This window comes from Vitis vinifera, chromosome 3 (assembly GCF_030704535.1).
Source record: "Vitis vinifera cultivar Pinot Noir 40024 chromosome 3, ASM3070453v1".
NCBI classification, from domain to species: Eukaryota; Viridiplantae; Streptophyta; class Magnoliopsida; order Vitales; family Vitaceae; genus Vitis; species Vitis vinifera.
In genome coordinates, this window is record NC_081807.1 from 3090043 (window position 1) to 3115903 (window position 25861).

General features: G+C 33.9%; 1 protein-coding gene across 4 annotated transcripts; it reads right to left on the reverse strand.

Moving 5' to 3' along the window:
• Positions 1 to 74: 74 nt before the first annotated feature.
• Positions 75 to 19939, reverse strand: LOC100243495 (protein CHROMATIN REMODELING 35). Of its 4 annotated transcripts, XR_002029400.2 has the most exons (5): positions 19720 to 19923; positions 18152 to 18190; positions 16701 to 16992; positions 12409 to 12561; positions 75 to 1197 (listed from the first exon to the last, which is right to left on the reverse strand). XR_002029400.2 is itself a non-coding variant. In XM_019218047.2 (3 exons), the coding sequence occupies exons 1-3, from the start codon at positions 14627 to 14629 to the stop codon at positions 589 to 591; spliced, it is 858 nt and encodes a 285-aa protein (XP_019073592.1). In that variant the 5' UTR covers positions 14630 to 14829; the 3' UTR covers positions 75 to 588. The 4 variants fall into 4 exon arrangements, 1 of the variants encoding a protein (XP_019073592.1); XR_009465385.1 differs by lacking the exon at positions 18152 to 18190 and having other exon boundaries at positions 16701 to 17914; positions 19720 to 19939; XR_002029398.2 differs by lacking the exon at positions 18152 to 18190 and having other exon boundaries at positions 19720 to 19918.
• Positions 19940 to 25861: the final 5922 nt, after the last annotated feature.

The window sequence follows — 25861 nt, forward strand, 5'->3', positions numbered from 1 at the left end:
ATTCATTTTTTATTATTATATAAAAAAATAAAATAAAATAAAATCCACATTTATCATTATAAAAATAAAAAGACATGTTGAATAAATTTTGGATTTAAAAAACATATATCAATCCACTCTCACATATATCCCGTAGATAGACCAACATTCAACTGTGGGTGTACATAAACAGCACTCCCAACACAATTTCTCTTGAACTTACTCTCTCGTACACTTTCAAATTTTCAATTTCCTGCTTCTGTCTGGAACTTAGATCGAGGAGAACTGTGAACTCAAAAAGGCCAGGCAGCTCACGGAGATCTTGTATTAAAGTTATTTTCCTCCAGAAATTGTCATCCTTTTGGAGAGTGGTCTCCACCACACTATAGAAAGCATCTGCATGACTGGATTTCATCTGATTCCTCACACTCATGATGTCCATCTTGCTCATTATGAGCTTAACAAAGCATGGGAAGTTTTCAACTTCAGAAATCTTGGACGAACAAGATTCAAAATATTATATACCTCCTTCACATGGTTCTGATACAGGGGGCCTGATAGTATTGACTTTCCGCGGAGTTTGGACTTTTTCAAGGCAATAATGAAGCTTCATTTTGATGGTCCTTGGAGTGTGATCTTCATCCAAAATAAGAATCTGCGGGTCTTCAACAGTACTTCTTGACAGGTAAGTTCTGCCTCAGAAGCTCCATCACCAGAAACAATTGCAGTGAACTGTGTATGTCCTAAAAACAGGATGCTCTTCTCCACCACCCACTGTTTCAACACATCTAGCTGCTGAGACGGCCTATCTGCCTTTACTGAGTAGAAGTCATACAGTGGAATATCCTCAACTTGCCAAGTCAGAAACTCTTTCTTCCATGTTGCCAAAATACTCTTGGGAAGTACAACAAGAGATCTGACTTCAGGATGTTTGGTCAGGAAACTTTGCATGAAACTAATGATCATGAAAGTTTTCCCAGATCCTGGAGCATTAGCCAGAATGCAACCCCCTGGATCATCTGCTACCAAGTTGCTTACTAGAAAATTGAAGCCCTCCACTTGATGGGGTTTCATTTGCCTGCCGTGCCTTGGATGAGCGTGGATCACAGTTACACTTGAATCATTTTCAGAAAATCTAAGCCCATCTGAGTGGTCATCAGTTGGTTTTCCATCTTTGGTATAGCAATGTTCATGTATGTGACTTTTAGATCTTTTAACCTGGATAAAAAGCAAAATAAAATTAAAGTTGATACGACTTAAAAGGAAAAAATAAACAGGAAAAGCACAAAAACTTCCAAATCATGAAGGTAACAAAGGAAAAGACCACCAGTTATAACTAAGGAAAGGGCACAGTTGCAGATCTTGCAACTAGGATTTTGTGGCATCACTCTTAAGGCAACTTTTTTTTTTTGATAGGCAAACACACAACAAAAATATATTAGAAAAGGGTGCCTTGAGGCTGACCCAAGCATACAGGATGTATACAAGAAGCGCCAATAGTCACAAAAAGAGAAAGAAATACAATACCAGCCCTCAACTAGCGCCTAGCCAATCAAAAAAATTGATCAAAGGAAGAGGACCATCATTTACAACCGATTTAGTCCACAGCCAAAGATTACAAACAAAAGAATTCTTCAACCTATGAATTGATAACTCTTCATTATCAAAAACTATCATGTTTCTTTCCTTCCAAACCGCCCAAAAAATGCACAACGGGGCTGCGTTCCACACCTTCCTACGCTTCTTGCCCAACTTAAAGCCACTCCAACCACTAAGAGTATCTCTAACCGAAGAAGGGAGGACCCAAGTAACACCAACAGAGCAAACAATAACTCCCATAAGGCAACTTATAACTTATTCTGACTAAAATTCATTATAATTTGTCAAACAAATTCTCGAAACAGCTGTGCTGGAGCATACATGAAAATATAACTTAATCTGCATTGAGAGTCAATATTCTGACAATATTGATTAAAAACATAACATATTAGTAACATCTAACACACATGATACACATAATTTTACTTTTTTCTTTATTTGCAAACACATTAGATCTTTTCTATTAATTTAAAAGATCCAGAAGGATGAGATGTCCTTCCACAATATACAACTCTGATCAACAAAAGAGAATAGACTCCTTAACAAGGAACCTGCAAGCTAAGCAGCCAAAAAAAGGTTACAAAAAACTGAAGCAATACTTGGACAACCACTAATAACGTAAAGAGGCCATTAATCTCCAACAAAAAATACCAACTTCTTTGCTCCTATTTTAGCTAGTCGATATGCCACTTGATTAACAACGTGATGAACCTGACCAATGGAGCATCCCATTTTTGTAATGATATAAAATATTTGGCAGTCACCTGTCAAGCCTCCATGGACCTCTTTCCTTTTTAGCCACCCATGAGATTTTTTATTTTTTATTTTTTTATAGTGAAGTGTGAAACCTCTTTCCTCTTTACTCTTTCCCTTTTAGCCACCCATTAGATGACTAATAGAATCACCCTCCACCACAAAGTTAGACAAGCCCAAAGCTTTAGTTTGCATGAGGCCCTCCAATAGTGTTACCACCTCAGCCTCAATAGCAAAACTCTTACCTGCAAGTTTAGAGTAGGCTTTGATTATTGAACCTTGATGATATCTAATAACTCAACCAATTCCAAATTGCCCCATGTCACCCAAAGAGTATCCATCAAAGTTCAACTTGACTAGTCTTTTGATCAATGATGACGATACTTGAGAGTTCTTCTCAACCAACCTCCCTGCCTTGCATACAAGATGCTAATCTAGCAACATAAGGCTCAAGAGGGTGCCTTTTAAGGCTTAACTAGTAGAGATACAAAGCAAGATGAAGAATAAAACAAGTCCCAAACTGTATCTACTATCCTCTTGAACATCTTAGAAAATCCTTGTATTTCTTTCCCGTCATATTGACCAAATCAAACTAAGGCCAGCAATACCCATAGAACCTTTCCTCTAATGTGACCCCCAAAACACTAATAGTGCATTTGGTAGGTGGGAATAAGAATGGAAATAGGATAGGAATGGAGGTGAATCATAATACCATATAGAAGAGAGAAATTAAAATCCTAACAAGAGTGGGATTAGATTTCCATAATCATAAATTTTTTTATTCTTATTCCTATTTTAAAAAACAATCCAAACACATTAATGAATGAGAATGGAATTGATTTCCCATTTGATTCTCTATTTTAGTGTTCCAAACATGGCCTAAAGAAAATGGTCATCATCTCTACCACCATTCATGGTGGAACCCAATCTATTCCAACAAGGCTGAATATATTATGCCATAAACCATATCAACTGAGCAATAAGGAAAAAAATGATAAGTTGATTCACTAATTTCCTTACACATGATGCACCACTCTGAGGACAAAGAGATTTGAGAGGCCTTCGCTTTTAAAGCATATCATTGATCTTAACCCTCTTATTAGCCACAAGCTATGCAAAAGTCTTTACTTTAAGAGGGGTTTTAGATTTCCAAATGAAATTAGTTGGAGCGAAAAGGACAAAGGTGGATAGATGAATGTGAAAGGGCTTTGAAGAAAGAACTATGAACAAGCTTGAAGAGATCGAACTCTCACATCAATATAGGAAGGTGATAGGTGCACATAGGCTGTATAAAACATCATATTTAATTCCTCAATTTCTTGGTAAATGAGATTTTAGGAAAAGTCAAAATTCTTAGATGGTAAGGAGGGATAAAAACAATGGAAATAGAGGACTCTCTTGACTTCACCACTTTTAAAGGATTTAGGTATCAAATATGAAAGGGTAAATCACCTTGCAGGGCAGTCAACACCCCGAGATTTAGATCCCCATGGAGAGTCCTAAGGGTTTGGCAAGTTCTTTGGTTATCAAAAAAAAATAAAAATGAAAAGGTAAATCACCACACCAAGTATCTTCCCAAAAGTGAATCTTTAAACAATCACCCATAGAGAATTAAGTGAATAAAAAAATATCAAATAAGATTCAAGCAATAACCTTGGAGGGTTGTAACAACAATGTTAGCATCCCAACCAATAGAATGCGGCCAAAAGAAATTCGAAATGATCTAATGCCATAAAGCATTTTTCTTTCAAGGAAACCTCCACAACCACTTCCCTATTTCACTCTTGAATTTACACTCAAGGTCTCATCCAACAAAATTATCTCCGTTTCCTTCCCCCACTCCCAACTAGAAAAAATCCCTCTACAATTGTTTAGTCCTCAAAGCCACTTTAATCGAAACTTTGAAAGTTGATAGGAAAAAAATGAGAATAAAAGACAAACATAAGTTCACAAGAGTTATTCTATCAGCAAAAGATAAATTGTCTCCCTTCCAACTATCTAACCATTTGGGAATCTTTTTTATAATTAGGATCCTAAAAGTAAACAACTCTTAGGTTCCCTCCGAATGGGAGACCTAAAGAGGATATGGACCACTCAAACATCCCATAACATAAAAAGGAAGCTAAATCATGAACTTGCTCTTGATTCATATTGATACCTAGCAAAGTGCTTTTATCTAAATTTATCTTGAGCCCAAAGACTTACCTGAACACCATCAAAATTGGTTTTAGGTTTTGCAATTTGAGTGGCCTAGCTTGAGGGAAGAAAATTGTTTCATTTACAAATTGTAAATGGGTAATCCTCACTTTAGATCTACCAATTAAAAAGTCCTCTAAGAACCCACACTACTTTGCTCTCAATATTAATCTACTCAAGATATTAGCCACTAACGTGAAAAGAAAGGGAAATAGTGGGCTGCTCTGTCTTAAGCCCCTAGATACCTTAACCCATCCTCTAGCACACTCATTAATTAACATAACAAAATTATATGTCGAGAAGCATCCACATATCCAACATCTCCATCCCACTGCAAAACCTTTTCTAAGACATGATTTAAAAAATCTCATTCCATATGGTTATAACCTTTTTCAAAATCAATCTTAAAGACCGCTCATTATTCTCTTGAACATGTATTCTCATCTACCACTTTATCGGTCAATAATACTACAACTAGAATTTGTATACCTTCAATGAATGCTCTAGAACTTCGAGGGAAGATTATGGAGTGGGTCTTTGGAAGGCTATCAGGAATGGGTGGAAGGAGTTTCACAAAAAGGGTTGTTTTTAGGGTATGGAATGGCAAGAGGGTGAGATTTTGGAAGGATAGTTGGTGTGGAGAGGATTCCTTGAAGGAGGCTTTCCCAATGGTAGACTAATTGTGGGAGCAGTTTGGTGAAGTGGGCTATTGGAATCTAGTTTTCACAAGACATAATAATGATTGGGAAATAGAAGAGATGGAAGCTTTTTTTAGAAGGTTGCAAGGTCAAGTGATTAGAAGGGGGGTTGAGGATGTCATGCCTTGGCAGGTGTCAAAGAAAGGCCTCTTTACAGTTAAATTCTTTTATTCCTTCCTCGCAATTTGCAATGCTAGTGTGTTCACTTCAGGCATTGTGTGAAACCCTTAGGTCTTGAAGAGGGCTAGCTTTTTTGCTTGGAAAGTTGTACGGGAAGAATTCTATCTTTGGATTAGCTAAAAAGGAGGGGTTAGTGTTTATTGGGCAGATGTTACTTGTGAAAAGGAGATGAGGTATTAGTAAATCATATGCTTTTTCACTATCCCAAGGCAGTCATGCTTTGGCAGCATATTTTCACTTTTTTTGGTGTTCAATGGGTGATGTCATCTTGTTGGAAAACCGAAACTAATATGGAAAGAAATAACTTTGTAAAGCTGTAAATTATTTATTAGTTGTCAATCTTTGTATTTTTAGAAAAGTAATTGTTAGGAGTTATTCTTTCCTTTTAATCAGTGATTTAGTTTCCTAATTTGAAGGATTTGTATATGCTGTAAACTCTGTAAAAGAATAATCTCAATGAAAGAAAATTATTCCCGTGAAACCCTATCCTTCAACTCATCTTCAGTTAGGGATGTCACAATTAGTTGGCATGGTGCCTTTGTAGGGAAGAAAAGGAAGAAGGTGTAGAGAGTAGCTAATTTGTGCTTATTTTGGACCTTATGGAAAAAGAGGAATTGAAGAGCCTTCGATGATTCCCAATTGGCAGACCAAGCTAATGCAACCCTTGAAGCCAAGATGAAGTAACCACACATTTTCAAACCTAAAAGGACTCAGCCCCTACTTAAAAGCATTGGTATTCAATACTAAAGGGCAATGATATGAGATAGGGCAGTGTAAAGTTTCTTAAAGACTGTGCGGGAAACTACCTTCTTCCCAATCCATGGAAAACAAAAACCTATCCAACCTCTTGCAAACAAGGAACTCTCAGAGGTTTAACCAAGAGGTATTACTAAATGGGGGATCAATTAACTCACACTCTATAATAAGATTATCAAACTCCCCCATGCTCAGAGTTATCCTAGAACCCCTGGGCTCTTCCAGTAACATTAAAATCTCCTCCAACAGCACCTCAGGAAGAGGTTAATCCAAAAAGGTCTGATATCTCTTTCATTGATCATAGACCGAAGAAAGCAAAAAAAAAAAATTATATCTTCGCTATGCAGGGACAATTGGACTGAAATTTAAAAAGTTTTACATTTGAAGAGAGAAAAAACATCAAACATCAAAGGAGTATGTGCTTAATGCAGAAAGCTCTGATTAAGGGTCACCCACTCCAGAGTTTTAATAAAAGTACCCTCACTGCAGAAGGTAAGGTTTCATGTCCCCAAGATATCAACGTATAATTTAAGACAATTTTGAAAGCCATCAATTTTGAAAGATAAACTTCAATACAATTCTTGCATTGAAAAAACAATTCCCTTAAATTATATATATTTCACCAAGCCTCATCTATCTTTACTGTCAAGGCTTGCTGATTTACCAATCCAGTTTCAATCAGTTACATTCAAAAGTGAAGAATTTCTGAACTCCTTTATTGATAATGAATCGGTACACACCATACACATATATATACACAAATGACTGAATAAGAAACAATCAATCTAGCTTAATTCTCTCCTAAAATTAGGAAACTAAATCATAAGGAAATATCCTAAATGATCTCTCCTTTTTTATTCCTAAATTAAAGTCCTAACTTTGGCATTATTTCAACACTCCCCCTCAAGCTGGAGAATATATATCATATAATCCCAGCTTGCAAGTTAAGTCTTCGAAGTTAGGCCTAGGTAAAGCTTTGGTGAGGATGTCTGCGGTTTGGTGCTTGGTAGGAACATAGTTTAATTTGACCGTCTCACTAGTCACCTTCTCTGTGATAAAGTGTCTGTCAATCTCAACATGCTTGGTCCTGTCATGATGCACGGGGTTCTTTGCTATGCTTATAGCTGCCTGATTATCACACATCATCAGAATTGGAGATGAACTCGTTTGTCCCAGTTCACTAAGAACCCTTTTTATCCAAATCCCTTCACAGATTCCCTGTGCAAGAGCTCTGTACTCAGCTTCTGCACTACTTTTGGCTACAACTGATTGCTTCTTACTCCTCCAGGTAACAAGATTTCCCCAGACAAAAGAACAATATCCGGAAGTGGACCGCCTGTCAATGATGTTTCCTGCCCAATCCGCATCTGAGTATACTTCAGTGTCACGGTTCTCTGTCTTTCTGAAGAATAGGCCTTTCCCTGGTGTCATTTTTAAATATCTAAGAATCCTGTAGACTGCTTCCATGTGTTCCTCAGTGGGGCTGTGCATGAATTGACTTACAGCACTCACTGCAAAGCCAATATCTGGCCGAGTGTGTGAGAGATAAATCAAGCGCCCGACAAGCCGCTGATATCTCCCCCTGTCTACCGGTGTACTTTCTTTCTCGATACCAAGTTTCTTCTGACTATCCATAGGAGTATCAATTGGTTTGCATCCAAGCATACCGGTCTCCTTAAGAAGATCGAGTATGTATTTTCTTTGAGAGACTACGATTCCTTTCCTTGATCTAGCCACTTCCATACCAAGGAAATATTTCAAATTTCCAAGGTCTTTAACTTCAAACTCTTCTGACAAATACTTCTTCAAATTCTGTAACTCCCCCATATCATTTCCAGATAGAATAATATCATCGACATAGACTATCAATATGGCCAATTTCCCGGCATGAGATTTCTTGACAAATAGAGTATGATCAGTCTGACCTTGTTTGTAGCCCAGCTTCAGGACTGCTTTTGTGAATCTATCAAACCAGGCTCGAGGAGATTGTTTAAGGTCGTACAATGATTTTTGGAGTTTGCAAACCTGATTCTTTGCCATACTTTCTTCGAAACCAGGTGGTATTTCCATGTAGACTTCCTCTTCTAGGTCCCCATTTAGAAACGCATTTTTTATGTCCAGTTGTTGCAAGCACCAATCTTGATTGACAGCCAATGAGAGAAGGATCCTGATAGTGTTCAGTTTTGCAACAGGAGCAAAAGTCTCCTGATAGTCTATCCCATAGGATTGTGTAAACCCTCTAGCTACCAAACGAGCCTTGAATCTTTCGACTGATCCATCTGCTTTGTATTTTATGGTGAAAATCCACTTGCACCCCACAGGCCTCTTCCCAACCGGCAAATCTGTGATAGTCCACGTCCCATTCTTCTCAAGTGCATCAATCTCATCTTGTACTGCCTTCTTCCATTCTGAAATTTTTAATGCCTCTTGTATTGTGTTGGGAACCTGAGTATCATCAAGAGAAGTAGCAAATGCTCTGTAAGATGGTGATAACCCTTCATACGTAACATAATTCCCAATTGGATGATCTGTACATCTCCTAACACCCTTCCTCAATGCAATTGGCAAAGTAGAATCATCAATGCTGGGAATTAACAACTCTCCAGCCCTATCCTCACCTATGTTCTCTTCAGGAAGACTTGAATTGGAGTCAATATATTGGCCACATGTTGACTGTGATCCGTGCTCTAATTCCTGTCTTTTCCTCCTCCTGATGTAAACTTGTAAATTCTCATTAGCAAGTTGTGGGGCTATAGGTTGAATAGGCATGGGAGACTGGATGGTCACGGGAGAAGGAACATTTGTGTGCTGGGCTGGCTGAACTGATGGCGGCATGGGTGTGGACAACTCAGTGGGCGCGAATTGGGAAGGATTTGGTGACTCTGAGTGAAAAGAAGGTACACCATCAAGAAAAGACTCCCAAACTTGATGTTCATTCATGCTCTCCCCCTGAACATGAGATTTGGGATAGAAGAAGACATGTTCAAAGAAAGAGACGTCCATGGTGGTGTAAAATCTTTTGTTGGTTGGAGAATAGCATTTGTACCCTTTTTGGGTTGGAGAATACCCTAGAAAAATGCACTTATTTGCTCGAGGAGCAAATTTGCTACGATTTTGAGGATACACATGAACGAATGCCGTACAACCAAATACTTTGAGTGGTAAATCAGAAGAGGCGGCATGGGTGTGAGGAAACTGTTTTAAGAAAAGTTGACGTGGGGATTGAAAGGTAAGCACTCTGGATGGCATACGGTTAATCAAATAGGTAGCTGTGAGAATAGCTTCCCCCCAGAAATAGTTTGGAACATTAGAGGAAAACATAAGGCACCGGGCAACCTCCAAGAGATGTCTATTCTTGCGTTCGGCCACCCCATTTTGTTGTGGGGTGTCAACGCAAGAACTTATGTGGATAATGCCATGATTTTGAAGATAAGTACTGAGACTACTAGTAAAGTATTCCTTTGCATTATCTGACTTGAGGACTTGTATTTTGGAATTGAATTGATTTTGAACCATACGATTGAAGGTTTGAAAAATGTGCCCGACCTCTGACTTTTCTTTCATAAGGAAAACCCATGTTACCCGAGTATGATCATCAACAAATGTCACAAACCATCGAGTGCCAGAAATATTTTTTATCCGGGAGGGACCCCACACATCACTATGTACTAGAGAGAAAACAGTCGAAGGTTTGTATGGGATTTGAGGATATACTGTTCTAGTATGCTTTGCAAACTGACAAATTTCACAGTGATAAGATGCTGGATTTTTATTGATAAATAATCTGGGAAACAATTTTGCAAGGTAAACAAAGCTAGGATGACCAAGGCGATAGTGTAACATTATAATCTCACTATCTTTATTGACCTTAGAATTTGACACAGAATTGAAAGACTCTGACATACTCTGAGACTGTACGCAACTTGCTTGAGAGACTTGGTTGGAGAATTGGCCACATGAAAGGAGGTAGAGCCCGGAACACAGTTCAGCACTGCCAATCATCTTCCCCGATTTCAAGTCCTGAAAAACACACAAGTTTGGATAGAATTTAGTAACACATTGGAGATCATGAGCCAATTTGCTAATGGACAAAAGATTGCAATCCAAGTTTGGAACATGGAGGACAGAGTCAAGATATAAGTCTTTAGTAAGTTTTATAGAACCTGTCCCGGCAATTTTTGACTTTGAACCATCAGCAATATGGACGGATGAATGACCATTACTTGGCTTGTAATTTTGAAGAATGGCAGCATCTCCTGTCATGTGATCAGAAGCACCTGTGTCTACTATCCACGGCCTCATTCCTCCTCGATTAGCAGTGAAGGCTACACCGGTAGTACTGCCACTGCCAACTTGGCTTAATAATTTCTGTAGCATCTCCATCTGCTCTTTGTTGAATGGACTCGGCTCGGGAACAGAGGTGCTCTCAGAGTTGGCAGCCACGTGTGCTCTGCCATCTCTGTCAAACCGTGGCTTTGGTTTCCAATCAGCAGGTTTGCCATGAAGTTTCCAGCAAGTCTCCTTATAATGGCCTGGTTTCTTACAATAATCACACCAAGGCCTATCCCGTTTCTGACGATCTCCACCACTACTATTAAATGACCGAGCCGCAAGGGCAGAGGCATCCAATGTTGGGGCAGGTTGCTCTTTTGATCCCATCATCACTTTCTTTCTACTTTCTTCACGTCTAACCTCTGAAAAAGCCTCCCTGAGACTTGGCAGGGGTTTAATGCCCATGATTCGGCCTCTAACATCATCCAATTCCCTGTTTAGTCCTAGGAAGAACTTGAACAGTCTCTTTTGTTCCACAATTTGCCTGTATGTTGCTGCATCATCCGAACATTTCCATGAGTGAGTCTCAAATAAGTCAAGTTGCTGCCAATACCTTGTGAGTGTGTTGTAATACTGAGTAACTGACTGCTCTCCTTGGCGGAAGTCATGTAGAGCTGATTCAACCTGAAACAGTTCTGAAGTATTTTCAGAACTTGAGTAAGTTTCTTTGGCTGCATCCCATATGTCCTTTGCAGTCCCAAACAGCAAGAAATTTTCGCCTATGTCATTGTTCATGGAATTGATAAGCCATGACATGATCATGCTGTTTTCAATCTTCCACTTCCTGAAACCCGGTTCTGTAGTTTCTGGCATGACTGCTTCTCCAGTGAGGTACTCATCCTTTCCTTTACCGCAAATGAACAGCAACACAGATTGTGACCACTGTAAATAGTTATGGCCATTTAATTTGTGTCCTGTGATGAGAATAGGAGAGGAATCATTGCCACCAAGGTTTGGAATTTCAGATCTGCCCCCTGATTCTGGTGACGTGACGCTGGATACTTGTGATGATGCCATTCCGTATTTTGTCATGGACCGGAAAGGTAGAAGAACACTTTTCAAGGCACGTGCAGGGACTGGAGTTGAGAAAAAATAGCCGAAGGACGCCGGAAAATCTGATCAGAGGGCCCGCGGAAGCAAAAGAACCCCAAAAGAGGCACGTGCAGGGCTCGGATTGCACAAACAGGTAGGAAGGGTGGCTGGTCGGCGTCAGGCGAGCCTGGAGGAGGAAGCGCGTCGCCGGAAAGTGGCTCACGCGCCCTCACGCGCCGGCGCGTGAGATGCAGTCGCCGGCCGGAAAAACGCGCGTGGGCGGCGCGTGGATGGGTTTCTGGTTCCGGTGCTTTGGGACAAATTGGAGATCTCCTCCAGGCGCTCCTTGCGGTGTAGAAAAAAACCGTCGCCGTAAAGTTCGCCGGAAAAATTCGCCGGAAAAGTTGCCGGCGGTGAGTGTTTTCTGACGACTATTCGACTGACTGGAAAGTGTTTTCTCCCTTGGCTCTGAGAACAGGGACTGATGGCCGGAATGAGAGAGAGAGAGAGAGATGATCGGATTGAGATATGGCCAGAAAGATTTGGCCGGAATGAGTGATGGCCTGAATAAGAGGTGGCCAGAAGGGATTAGGGTTTCAGAAAACTGGCTCTGATACCATGAAGAATTCCTGAACTCCTTTATTGATAATGAATCGGTACACACCATACACATATATATACACAAATGACTGAATAAGAAACAATCAATCTAGCTTAATTCTCTCCTAAAATTAGGAAACTAAATCATAAGGAAATATCCTAAATGATCTCTCCTTTTTTATTCCTAAATTAAAGTCCTAACTTTGGCATTATTTCAACAAAAAGCAATCATGTAAACTTAGTTCTTCCCTAGCTTCATGACAGAAAACTAGAAAAAACATACCTTAGGATACTTGTACTCAATTATGGATTCAATACTCTTGTCTACAAGTCCACAGATGTGACAAACAGAACCGATATCATCCTTTAGAACAAAAGAATGCTCACATTCTTCTCCACCTTCTTTTTGATCTTCTTCAGGATCTACTGCAATGTCCTGAAGCAAGCAGTATAGTTTGAACCAAATATCAGAATCTTTGACAAGAATGGAATACTCAAATTTATATAGCAAAAAAATGATACAACAAAAATATTATTCTGATACACAAAATATCAGAGTGACCCATCCAGTTCATTCTAGTAAGACTAATAGCAAATCATGAAATAATTTCTATAATTATCGAATTTGATCCTCAGAGTAACAAAAATCACATTTTCTAAAGGTAAATAATATTTTAGGCCATTTAAGCGTGAAAATCCATGAGGAATCTAGTGAAACCTTAATCATCAAAAGCAGTTTTTTTTTATAAGAAAAAAAAAAAAGAAAAGATCAACATTAGTGATAGTGTATAGGCAATCCCAGTGAATAGAAGAAAGTCGTGTTTTTAATGAATTGGAGGTTCTTTGCCTCTCAAAGATGGGATCCTATTTCCATGTCTTTCATGAGACTCTTACAAATATTGAAATGCTGATATCTCATGTCATTTGATACCAATCTCCTTCAACAAATGGTAAAGATTAAAATTGAACAATGTTGGTGATGACAGTGTAGCAATTCCGGTGACCAGTATGTAATGATAGTTCTGGTTGTCTTGACTCAATGAAACTTCCCCCCTTCCCCCAAGAAAGAACCAAATCCAACACCATCATACCCATGCAATAGCAAGCAAACCAAACCACAAATATCAAAGAAAAGATCAACATTAGAGGCAGTATTTTAGAAAATTCCAGTGAATGCTACAGAATGATAGTTAAGGTTTGATTGAAATGCTGATGTCTCCTACAGTACCACCACACTGTATTAGCCTCATGCCAATGTTAAAGATAAAAAATATGAAAAAGTGATCCATGTCAGTAATAGTGATCTAGACAAGTCAGATGACTAGCATCCATTGATAATTCTGGTTTTAACAAATAAAAAAAGAACAATTCAAGCAAATAGCTTGCATGTAGGTGCTCCCCTCAATGGTGGCTTGTCTAACTTGCATATATGGCTGAGGCAATATACCTCTGCATAAGTAGAATCAATTATCCAAAACAGGTATTGAGTGTGAAGAGGATGCAAAATCATTGACCGTCTTCTCTTACCCTGTGAATTGTTTGTGGAACTGTAAACTTTAGTGATACACCTTTTTAGGCTTCAGTTAGTGATGTCATAAAACCTCAAAGCATTTGTCAATGAGGTTTCTATCAAGGTTAGCATAATGTAAGAACAAATGGAATATGGAATAGTGTTTCCCTAGTGCTTGTTTCCTGCATTTGAAATGAGAGACGGAGGATTTTCAAAGGTATTGATGGCTCTATTGTAAAATCTAAGCTAATCCTAGCAAACCATCTTGTTGCTTGGAATAGCCCAATTATGAATGAGAAAAACACTTCCACTGTTCATTTCTTAGATGCTTTGAAGTAGCACACCTTGTGAATCCAGAGACTTTAACCTTTTTTATTTACAATAAAATATTTATTATTAAAAATAAAAACATTTTCCAACGGGTCCCCCTCTTAATCAAACCTAAACCTAGCACCCAAACCCCTCTTCCAAGGAGGTGGGGTTGGGAATTCTTAGGTAGGAAATCTGCTGCAACTTTATTGAACCCAGAGGGTCCAATCAATGGAGCATGTCAGCATAAAAAAAAAATTCCTCACCTCCCATAGAAACTAGTAAAATATCATTTCTTTCCTCCAACACCCACTCAAAAAGTGTATGGACTTTGGCCTTAGGTCTAATTACCAAGGATTTTCTTATCTTTTTCAATCTCTTATCCACCCCAAACACACCCCACCCCAAACTCCTGCAGATTTTTAGGGAATATGCAACAACACAACTCCTCAAACCCATCAAAGTTCATTCTTATGGGACCTTAATCCTATTTCCAAAATTTATACTACCAATCTAATCAATTACTAAATCATTTTCAACATGAAATCCAAACCCTAACTCACTTACAAGGAACTCAAAATTAAAATACCTTGGAAGATTTTACAGCCAAATCAAACTCTTGCCATAAATCTTCCAGACCACTATCTGTACTCATCATTTGATGATTTCCCTCATCAGTTGCCATATTATCTTCCACACCAACATACTCACTTTAATCCCTTCTCATTGCAATGGCAGCCATCAGACTTCCCTCTTCCACACCAACAAACAATCCTTCATCATTTCTCATTGAGATGCAGCCAGTGAATTCCCCTCTTCCACACTAAAGAAAGCTGTTTATGCTATCTATCAAAAAGAAAGCTGTTTATGTTTCTCATTTCAATGGCCAATTCAGACTTCCCTAAGTCCTCTTCTTCTTATGGGGCTATACTCTAAACATAATTTCTAACCTAGATATGGTAATCAATAATGGGATTATTAATTTATTTCAATTAAACCCTTTTTACCCATAAAAAAAAATAATGAGATTATTAATAGTATAAATATTAAATTTAAACAATCACTTAGATGGAAATTTTTTCTATTAGTAAAATATTGTTCATTAATCACAATGAATCAGATACTAATAAAACTATGCAAGAAAGAAAATATATTTAATAAAACTAACCTCATTATGGTAATAAAGTAATCATATGGAAAGATTATAAAAGTTAAATTGCAACAATAAATTACATCCAAAGAAGAATTTGCACCCAAGAATACATAGCATTTGCCAAACCACTATAAGACTACCAATGATCACATTACTCGTGTTTTTTTAAAAGTATTACAGTCTTCTTTTATGCTTTATCGTCAAAGTTTGGTCTATCAAAAAGTTTGGGCTCTATTTTTATTTTTTATTTTTTTTACAAAAACAAAATATGTATTAAATATGATGATAGTTACAAGAGAAGGATGAGGAATCCTCCCCAAAAATACAAAAACTAATAAAGTATGGGCCCTATTGCCTATTAAAAGAAATTTAGATTGCATTTTAAGAGATGGGGCAAAATTGCTTTATCTTTGGGTTCTCCCAACAAGTCAAATATGGATGCCTAAGCCTTCAAACATCTGTTTATTTTCAATCAAGAATATTCACTCAGATTAGTTGTGCAATTGAGAAAATAATTCTGGCAACTGGTAACTTTTCTTAAGGGTCAAGACATGAATTACTACAAAGCTTGTGTCATTTTTTTCTTTATTTAAGAGAAAAGAGATCATTTTTATTTTTATTTTGATAGGTAAATTAAGAGAATATATAAAAACCGCTTGGAAAATGGCACATCAAAGTACACACAAAGTATACAAGTAAGGCCAAAAGGCAAGAAGGAGAGATAAGGTAAAAGCAAATACCAACCACCAAACAATAACCAACCCCCTACACCCCTACAAAGCTGGACTGCCCCCAGCAGGTACTCCCCAAACCTAGACCAACTGAAACACCTTCAAACCTGGAATTCTGGAAAGAACACAATCTTCCCCCTAAGCAAGTCTGCAGCCAAAATCCCTCAACCAAACTGAGATCAAAAAAGCAACCTCACATAATGAGAGCTAAATCCCCACTGCTCCTCCCTCTTCCCCTGATTGTCAAAGGAGAACTATTGTAATTAACCAAGCATTCTAGTTTCTCAAAACAGGATGATGGTAAAGGTTTCCTCTTTCCCTGAGGCCTTAACACCATGCCCTTTCCTTGCTTCCATTTTCCTCAGACAGAAGCTAATCTCCTTTTGAAATCCTGCAACTGCCATCCCCACAAAGCTATTGAAATTGGACAACTTCCTGAAAAGGCTGTCAGAAATAAACTCCTCCCCCACCAAATCGCAATTGGACTCCATGGCCTTAGAGGGCTCCATCACCTCATCCTTGACCACCATCTCCTTACATGAAGATGGATGTCAGACACCTCCTAAATTCTTAAAATGAGATAACTGAAAAGTAATTGAATGTGAAGGAAGGGAAAACAATGAAGTTCAGAAGCCTTGAGAGAGAAAAGATAAATGGTTATATCAAAGAACAAATTTTTGCCAACACATCCACAGTTTGCCTAGACCTCCTAAATTCTTAAAACAAGATATCTGAAAAGTAGTTGAAGGTGAAGGAAGGGAAAACAATGAAGTTCAGGAGCACAAGCACATGCTGCTGAGTTCAAACCAATTTGAAATGCACACACTCGCAAATATGCAATGCCAAAGTCACAAATGCAGGAAAAAACTTACCGCTGGATCATTTGTAAGAAGTCCAACAGACAGTTTCCTCAAGATAACTTCCTGATACAGGTACAAAGTCCAAGCAGCCTACTGTGGGAGATGAGAGGCTTTATGATCTCCACTGTCTTCATCTTTTGAATCATTAATCACAACAGGTAATAGTGCATCTGTTACCACTCCCACTGCTAACACATGATTAACAACTCAATCATTCTTCAGATCAATAGCATCTTCATGTGCCAGATGAGAGGCCTGTCCATTCATTCGGTTTGAAGCCCCTTTGCTCTGCTTCTTTCCCAATCTGAGCACATAAAGGGAAGTGAAACATACATTACAAAATAGGGGTGAAGCATTTGCATCTTCCGAGCACAGAGGACCTCTATTTCTTTAGCCTTGGTTCGAAAGTTCGCAGTATCTAAACTTTCTAGTAAATCGTGAATGGCAAATGGATCAGAATAATCAACAACATTTAAGGTGGCCTTTTGTTGCATCTGTTCTGGTTTGCAATGCATAGTTTCACCAATCCACATCCTTTTAGGTTTCATGGGGTACATCTCCGTTTTCAACATGAAAAGTCATATTCAGACCTTAAAATATGATCAATCACATTCATAGACAAGATAAAACAGCTGAACAGTCCAGACAACCACACAGTTCAGAAAACCATCTATGCTAACTTCAAGCACTTTAAAACACAAACAAGAAAAGGAATGGTAATATGATTCAAGAGCATCAAATAAAATTTCATTCAGAATAAAGGTGGCAACATGGAAATTGACAAAATCAACAATTCAATCAATTACAACAACCACAACATCACTTTTGTAGGTAAAACTTCTAGGATTTCTAGGAGTGAAACAGATAATATAAGAGGTTCATCATAGGGACCCACTTTTGGGTAGCCTATCAAAATTGACATAAGGCTTGCTTGGGTCAATCTTGGTGATTCCTTTTTTCCTTTCCTCTTTTTTTGATAGATCATTTTGACCATTCAGCATAATTATGAAAAGAAAACGTAAGTCATAGAAGTAACAGAAGAAAAAGTATGCTTCAGTAACAGAATTTCGCCAGCATAAAAACTTAGCTGCTTAATACACCTTGGAAAATGTGACATATACTACCACATTTTAATGCCTGGCACTCTCCATCAGGATCAAAACTTAAAATGTGGTTAACAAGAAACCAAGGTCCTCCTTTTTTCCCCTTTCAAAAATGTCCTCTTTCTTCATTAAGCAAATATCAGATTATTAGTACTTGAAAACATGTATGAAATGCACATAAGCAAAAACAATGTACATAGACTAAATTATAAAAAAAAATGCATGAACAAAATGTAAATAATAAGAAAGATATGAAATGAATGTGAAAAGAGGAACGAAAGCTTGGAACAAAGACATGATAGAAAAGAGAATAACAGCAGGATTGTAGAGCGCAAAGTTCACTGGAATTGGATGGGTTACCATAATTGCTCAACCAATCATCAATTATTGGCTCCAACACTGTACAAATCAAGGGGAACAAAATGACATAGTTCATTATTTCATGAAAGAAATGTAAAGCATTTTCTAATAAAAAGAATGACCTATGAACAAATTATGTTTCCATCATGGATGACTAAATCCTAATGCTCCATTTGATTTCCAGTAAAATGTAACAAAGAAAAATAATTAAAGTTTTGGATCTTCATCTTGGCACTGTTCAAAATTCTAAAAAACAAAATTCTTCACACAATTGAGCTTACATAAGTTATTTGACCTATTTTACATAAGCTTTTCCTTTTTCTCCTGAAACAAAAATAAAAAAATAAAAAATATATCTTCAATTTTTTTAGGTAATAAAATAAAATAAAAATGAAGATATGTTTTTTATTTTTTATTTTTGTTTCAGGAGAAAAATATCTTCATTTTTATTTCCTCTAGTTTAATGATGTTAATGATTTTAGTCTAAAAATGCAGACATTTCATTGAAACAGAAATTATTCTAAACAAATTAGAATCTAATCCAAAGTGCTAAACCATAACTCGCTAAATGGTTCTAAAAGAAAAAAAAAAAAAAAGAGGTGGCAGCAAGGAAAACAAATTAAAATTTTTAATTTTAGATTCACCAATTGTTCACAAGCCTAGCTTGCTCATTTGAAAGCTGATATATTCATTTTTATTTTTTTTGGAAATCAGTAGAAAAGAGACCACAAGATTCAAAATCATCTTTTCCTATTTTTCTTTTCCTTCTTCCATTTAAATACAAAAATGCTAGCACTTCACAAAAAGTGATACTAAAAATGTCCACATCTTGATCTTACTGTAGCTAATCATTTCAGTACAAAATGCTAATACTTTTACTAAAAAATTTACACTAAATAAATTGTAATTCAGTCATGGATAGTTCAACCCTAATTTTGTGTTTGATTGTCACAAAAACATATGCAGACGAAGAAAACTAAAATCTTTGGTTCCTAGATTATTTGTTGTTAACATTCCTAGAAAACAAACTCTCAACTCAACTGAACCATCAAGCTTAGATCAAATTGAACACTTTATTTTCTTGGACATCACAGAACAAGAACCAGAAGGCTCAAAATCCTCTTGTTTTTCTATTCCCTTGCCGTCATTCCAACACAATATCGCTAACACTTTCTACCAAACAGTGATCTGGATCGTGTATTACCAAATCCTAACGCTCTGTACGTATCTAATAAAATACAGGAAGAAAAATGAGTTCAAACTCTTTCAGTCCTTACTCAACGCCATTCAGAACCCTAAAACAACCGAGAAAATTGGAGGAAAAAAAAAAAAAAAAAAAACTGAACTTAATTCAACAACTTTACTATGTAAACTCCAGTTTTCGTTCTCTTTTTCTTTCAAACTAGAACAAGAGACGTGAAAAAAAAGAGCGAAAACGCAATCTTCCTTCCGCTCCATTTTCTCGACAAACAAACAGTGAGTTAAGATCAGAAAAAAAAAAAAAAAAAAACATAGAGGATTCCTACATTTAACGATTTGAAGGTAAAACATAGAAGAATGTGGCTTACATTACTTCAAAGGACCACCGATCGTTGTCACTTGTCCCTCTGAAGATCAAGAGAGAGGGAGAGGATGTATCATGTACACAGCGTGCTCTCGGTTGATACAGAAAGGAAACAGGCAGAGAAACATACACTGTCGAAACTTGTGTGTATATTACTTGGGATTTTTGACAAGAGTACAACGATTTCAAAAAATAATTTCTAAATTATCGTGGTAGGAAAAATAGTTTCAAATCAATCGTAGTTTTGTTCATAAGAAAAAGAACTTATAAGTGAAAAACTCGTCAATTCAAAAGACGATTTAAAAAAAAAACTAAAAAATAAAAAATTTAAGAACCGAGAAATTGACTCTTTAAGAAACGATTTTAAAAATAAAATATAAAAAATAAAAAATAAAACAAGTGAGAAATCGTTTCTTAAAGAGACGATTTCCACAAAAAAATATATGTGTGAGGAATTCTCACTTCAAAAAAAAAAACTTTCAAAAATCTATAATATAATTATTATAAATATATATTATAAAATTAATTAATTTTATTTACTAAATTTAATATATAAATAACATATTAAATTTAATATAAGATAAATAATCTATTATTTTTTTCTCTTACTTTGGAATTTAAAAAAAAAACTATTATCAATTTATATAAAAAATAAGTTTTAAAAACAATTGTTATTAATTTATTAAATAATTATTTAGTATATTATTTAAAAAAAGAAGCCCAAGTCAAAGAGACTATTTCACACCACCAAATTCTCACTTCAAACAAAAAAAAAACCTTCAAAAATCCATTTTTTTCTCTTACTAAATTTAATATGGTTTTTTTTTTTTTTTTATGTTTGAAGTGAGAAATTCTCACTTTTAAAGGTGGTGTGGAATCGTCCCTTCAAGAGACGATTCCCATTTGGGATTTTTTTTAAATAATATATTAAATAATTATTTAATAAATTAATAACAATTGTTTTTAAAATTCATTTTTCACATAAATTAATAATAGTTTTTTTTAATTCTAAAGTATGAGAAAAAAATAATAGATTATTTATCTTATATTAAATTTAGTAAATAAAATTAATTAATTTTATAATATATATTTATAATAATTGTATTATTGTATAAATAGAATAAAGAATGAAAAAGGGATTTTTGAAGGTTTTTTTTTTTTTTGAAGTGAGAATTTCTCACTTTTAAAAGTATGGAAATCTTCTCTTTTTTTATTTTAAGTGAGAATTTATCTCTCTCTCTCTCTCACACACACACATATATATATATATATATTCACTTTTTTTTTTTTTAAATTGTCTTTTGAAGAGACGATTTTTCACTTACAAGTTATTTTCTTTTTCCTATTTTGACAAAACTACAATAGATTTTGAATTATTTTGCCATAATTTATAAATTATTTTTTAAAACTATCGTACTTTTATCAAAAATCCATATTACTCGCACCCTAACTTATCCACGTCGTTACTTGACTTTGATCCTTTGAATTGAATTGCACCATAAAATATGTTTTCAGCAATTACTAAATATGAATAACAATATTCATAAAAACCGTTAATTCTCTTTAAATATCATTAATTTTCCATGCGCAATATTCATGAAAATCATTAATTCTAGTTAAATACCGTTAATTTTTCATGCACGATAACATTTTTCTTATAGTATGTATGATTTGATATGATTTGTTACAATTTTTTTTATTTTTCTATTAATTAAATCAACATTATGACAATTTTTTTTTAATGAAAATTCATGAGATTATGATTATGTAAAGAAAAATATTAATTTTTCATTTTACAAATACTTGGTAAGGAAAATATTTAAATAAATACAAATAACATTATAAATTTTTAAATTTTAATTTATAAAATGGAAAATAATTTCAAATATTAATAAAAATAGGAGCAAGTTTGACAAGAGTGGGGTTCCAATTGAAGTATACAATTTTCTAAAATAATTATATTTGTATGATATTTAAAATAGTGAACAAATTTTAAATGTGAACAAAATTAATGTTATGTAAGTGAAGAAAGATGATATAAAAATTTTAAAATTTATTTTTACTAATTACTTTTAAAAATTATTTATTTAAAACAGATTTGAAAATTAAAGAATTTTAAAATAGTAGTGAATTAATGTTGCTTCCCTTCTTTTTTTATTATTATTTTTAGTTTTGATGTTATTGTATTATTATTATTGTTGTTGTTGTTGTTTTTATTAGCAAAAATTCATTTTCACTATTACTTTTGGAAATTATTTATTTAAAATTTAGAGAATTTTCATTGACCTAAAATAGTTTAAAGTGTCGTTTGTTCTTTTCATATTTTACTTAAAGTAATTTGCTTTCATAATTTAATTAGTTTATTTATTTATTTTTTTTTACTTTTTATTTATTTCTTAAATTTTTTTATATTAAAATATTTGATTTTTTTTAATCCAAACAAAAAATAATATAGTGATTTTTCTTTATTTCTTAATATTCGATATAAATAAAATATTAAAAAAACAAGTAACTTACTATACTACTTAACGTTATTAAATATTATTTAGTTTTAAGTTTTATTTAAAATTAAGTCAAAAAAACAAACGCAACCTATCAACCATGAGCTCCATGAATAATATCCATACATATATATTTATATATATTAAAAAAAATATTCAAATGTACCTTTTTTCAGTAATAATAATGAAAAAAATTTATCATAACATTTATAAAGAAGAATTATATTTTTATTTTAATAAGATTTAAAACATTTTATATAGTCAACCTTAATAAATATAAATGGACAATAATTTAGAAAAAGGATTAACTCAAAGTATGCATTTTTTTTTCTTGCGATTGATACGAAACTATATCATCATAGTGATTTAAGAAAATTTGGCTAATTTTATTATTATCATGATCAAACCTTAATTGCCATGATGAATGCTCAATGTCTAATCTCATTTTGGCATATGTAAAACAAAATTATAATCGAGGATTATTATACTAAATGTCCCACTTTAAACATGATTATGAATAACATAATTTGAAAGTTGAATGATTATAATTGTCGGGAAGTGTTTCAAAATTCTAATTAGTGTAGATTCATTTTTATAAAAAAATATTGTATATAATATTTCTTAAGTTGATATATTATTGTAACATGATTTTTCCTTATACAATAAAGAATATTATTATAAATATTTTTAGAAATATTTTAGGTCATGAACTAAAAAAGTCATGAGATAAAGATGAACCTGTAAAGACTATACGAAGTGAATAAACATGTGAGGAATAATAGAAGGTACTTGATAGAATAAGAGGATTTGTGGTAAGGTATGAATACAAAAAATGGGAAAAAATGGAATGTTTCGGGAATCCAATAGTTATATCTAATTATGTTTTCTATAATGTTATAGTTTTGTCTTCTACAATATTTTATATTATATAGTAAAATGATTATCTCTCATCTGTTGACATAGGACATGATTGGTCGAACCACGTTTTATCTTTATGTTCTTAATTAAAGATATTTGCATCAAACCTTTTATCACACAAAAAAACGAAAAATGGGGGCTCCGAGGTGATCAAATGAGGTTCTAGTATGAACCATAAATGATGCCAACAACGTTATCAGAACCGCTCTTTTACGATTGCCGTCATCCCATATCCAACTGCCTCAAAAAGACACGTCACCTCAAAAATGTACTACAAAAAAGTGATCAATGTATAAGGAATATAACCATACTCTAAAAAACTTTAAGAGTACAATACAAGCCTCCAACACAAGCAGTGTCTTTCCTTAAACACGTGGCAGTGCACAGATGGCCTAGGAGTGAAGGACATTTATTTCCCAATAATGGTCCTTTTTCAATAATGATGATACTATCAGTCTTCAATAATCATATTGAAATAATAAAATCTTTTTTTTATCACAAAATTGCTTTAAGAGAGAATAATGTTTGTTATTTTGATAGGATTTAAATTATTTTAGTTAGTAAATCATAGTAAATAAAATAATAACTTGGAAAAAAAATTGTCTAATTTGTTCTCTATAAGCTTAATTTGCTGTTTGTACTAAACCATTGCAGAAAATTATCAGCTTCAACTCAAATCATGTTGGGCTTGGATGGAAGTTCTAGCAATCCAAATTTCTTGTTATTATTATTATTTGATAATTTGTTGATTTAATAACATGAATAATCTAATATTCAAATTATTTATTAAATAAATGAAAAATTCACTTGCTTTCTTATTATTATTTTTTCTCTAGTCTAGATTCAACTTGATCAAACTTGAACATACGAATACTAATTTGATTTTAGCCGAACTTAAAAATTTTTAAGCATTAAAAAGACTATAAATATTTTTTAGAATTACTGTAAAAAAAACACTCTTAAAATCCATTTGATAATGATTATAAGAAATACTTTTAGTTTAAAAAATATTTTTTTTAAAAAAAATTGGATATTGGCAAAATTTAGAAACGCTTTTAAAAATCTAAAAAAATCAATTGTAATGTTTATTCCTTGACAATGTTTTTACTTAAAAGTATTTTTAGTAAAAATGTTTCTAAGAAAAAACACTTCAACTATTTTTTTAACATTATAAGTGATTTTTAAAAACGTTTCTTAAATTTTACCAAACACTTAGAACCTGTTTGGCAACGAGTTTAAAAAATATTTCTAACCTTTTTGACATTTGAAAATTTTTATCATTCAAATTGTTAAAAATACTAAAATCGTTTCTTAAAATCATTATCAAACACACTTTTAATTTTTTTTCAAAAACATTTTTTTTATACTAAAAACATTTCTCACAATCACTATAAAACGACCTAATAGTGTTTTTATTTTTTTTCCAAAAACACTTCAAGATACAATAATTTTACCAAAAACACTTGGAGTAGAATCATTATCAAACACACTTTGAAAATCCATGTGACAATAATTATGAGAAACGCTTTTAAAAAATGTTCTTATAAATAAATTAAAAAGTATTTAACAAAATTTAATAAATATTTTAAAATTTTTGAAAAAAATACTTGTAGTGTTGAAAATTACTTATAGTGTTTTTTTTGAGAAACACTTGATCAATTATTTTTTTTTTGAAACACTTTCACTAAAAATACTTCAAATAAAAATCTTACCAAACACAATCTTTAAAAAATAAATTCTAATTAAGGTTAGACACGAGGTAAGCATCGACTTGGGTCGAAGTTTTGAGAAATGAAAATTATGTTATATTTGTATTTGATAGTAATTATAAAAAACATTTTTAATCTTTATAATACTTAAATGATAAAAAATTTTAAGTGTTAAAAATATGAAAAGTGATTTTTAAGATCACATGTTGTTAAGTGGACTACTAAGTTTTCGTGGGAGTTATATCCTAAATTATAATAACCTATTTTACATTCCCTACCTTCCACTTAGATTAATTTACACATTATATCATTTGATATTGATTTATTGTTTTATCTCATGTCATAACGCACAAAACTTCCAATAATGTTATAACTCACAAACTTTCAAGTGTCATTTCATTGATAAGACATCAAATCTTACTAATAGCAAGACAATCTAGTTAAAGCTACTTTGATAGAAGAAATGATTGGATTCAATTTATTCAATAATCGGAATGGCGGCATAGCTTTAAACGATAGAGCAAAAAAAAAAAAAAAAAGCTCAAGAGGTTAGGATATACAAATTTATTTAAATACACATCAAATATATGATAAAATGATTATATAGCTTAACGATAATCAACCATTGAAAGGATTAAACAAAAAAGTATTTTAATCTGTAAATATCGCGACTTAGATCCTTATAATTTTTTGTCAAAATTTTAAGGGGCGTTTGTCTCCCTATGTACTAATCGTTATATTATTATTAACTTAAATTTGATCGATGAGAAGTAAAATTAATTTTAAATAAATTTAATATGATTCAATTTTTCTATCATATATATCGTTGATGCTATAAAATGAGCTTGTATTTTATTTTTGTTATATTTTTTTAATAATAATAAACAATTTGAAAGAATCGAGTTGACCGCTAGAACTAGTGGTCTTAAATATCCTTACTCTTCAATTATATATATCCAAATAGGGGCATAAGGTTGATTTTTAATCCTTGTGGGTCTTGGAAAATCGGGCTTGACAT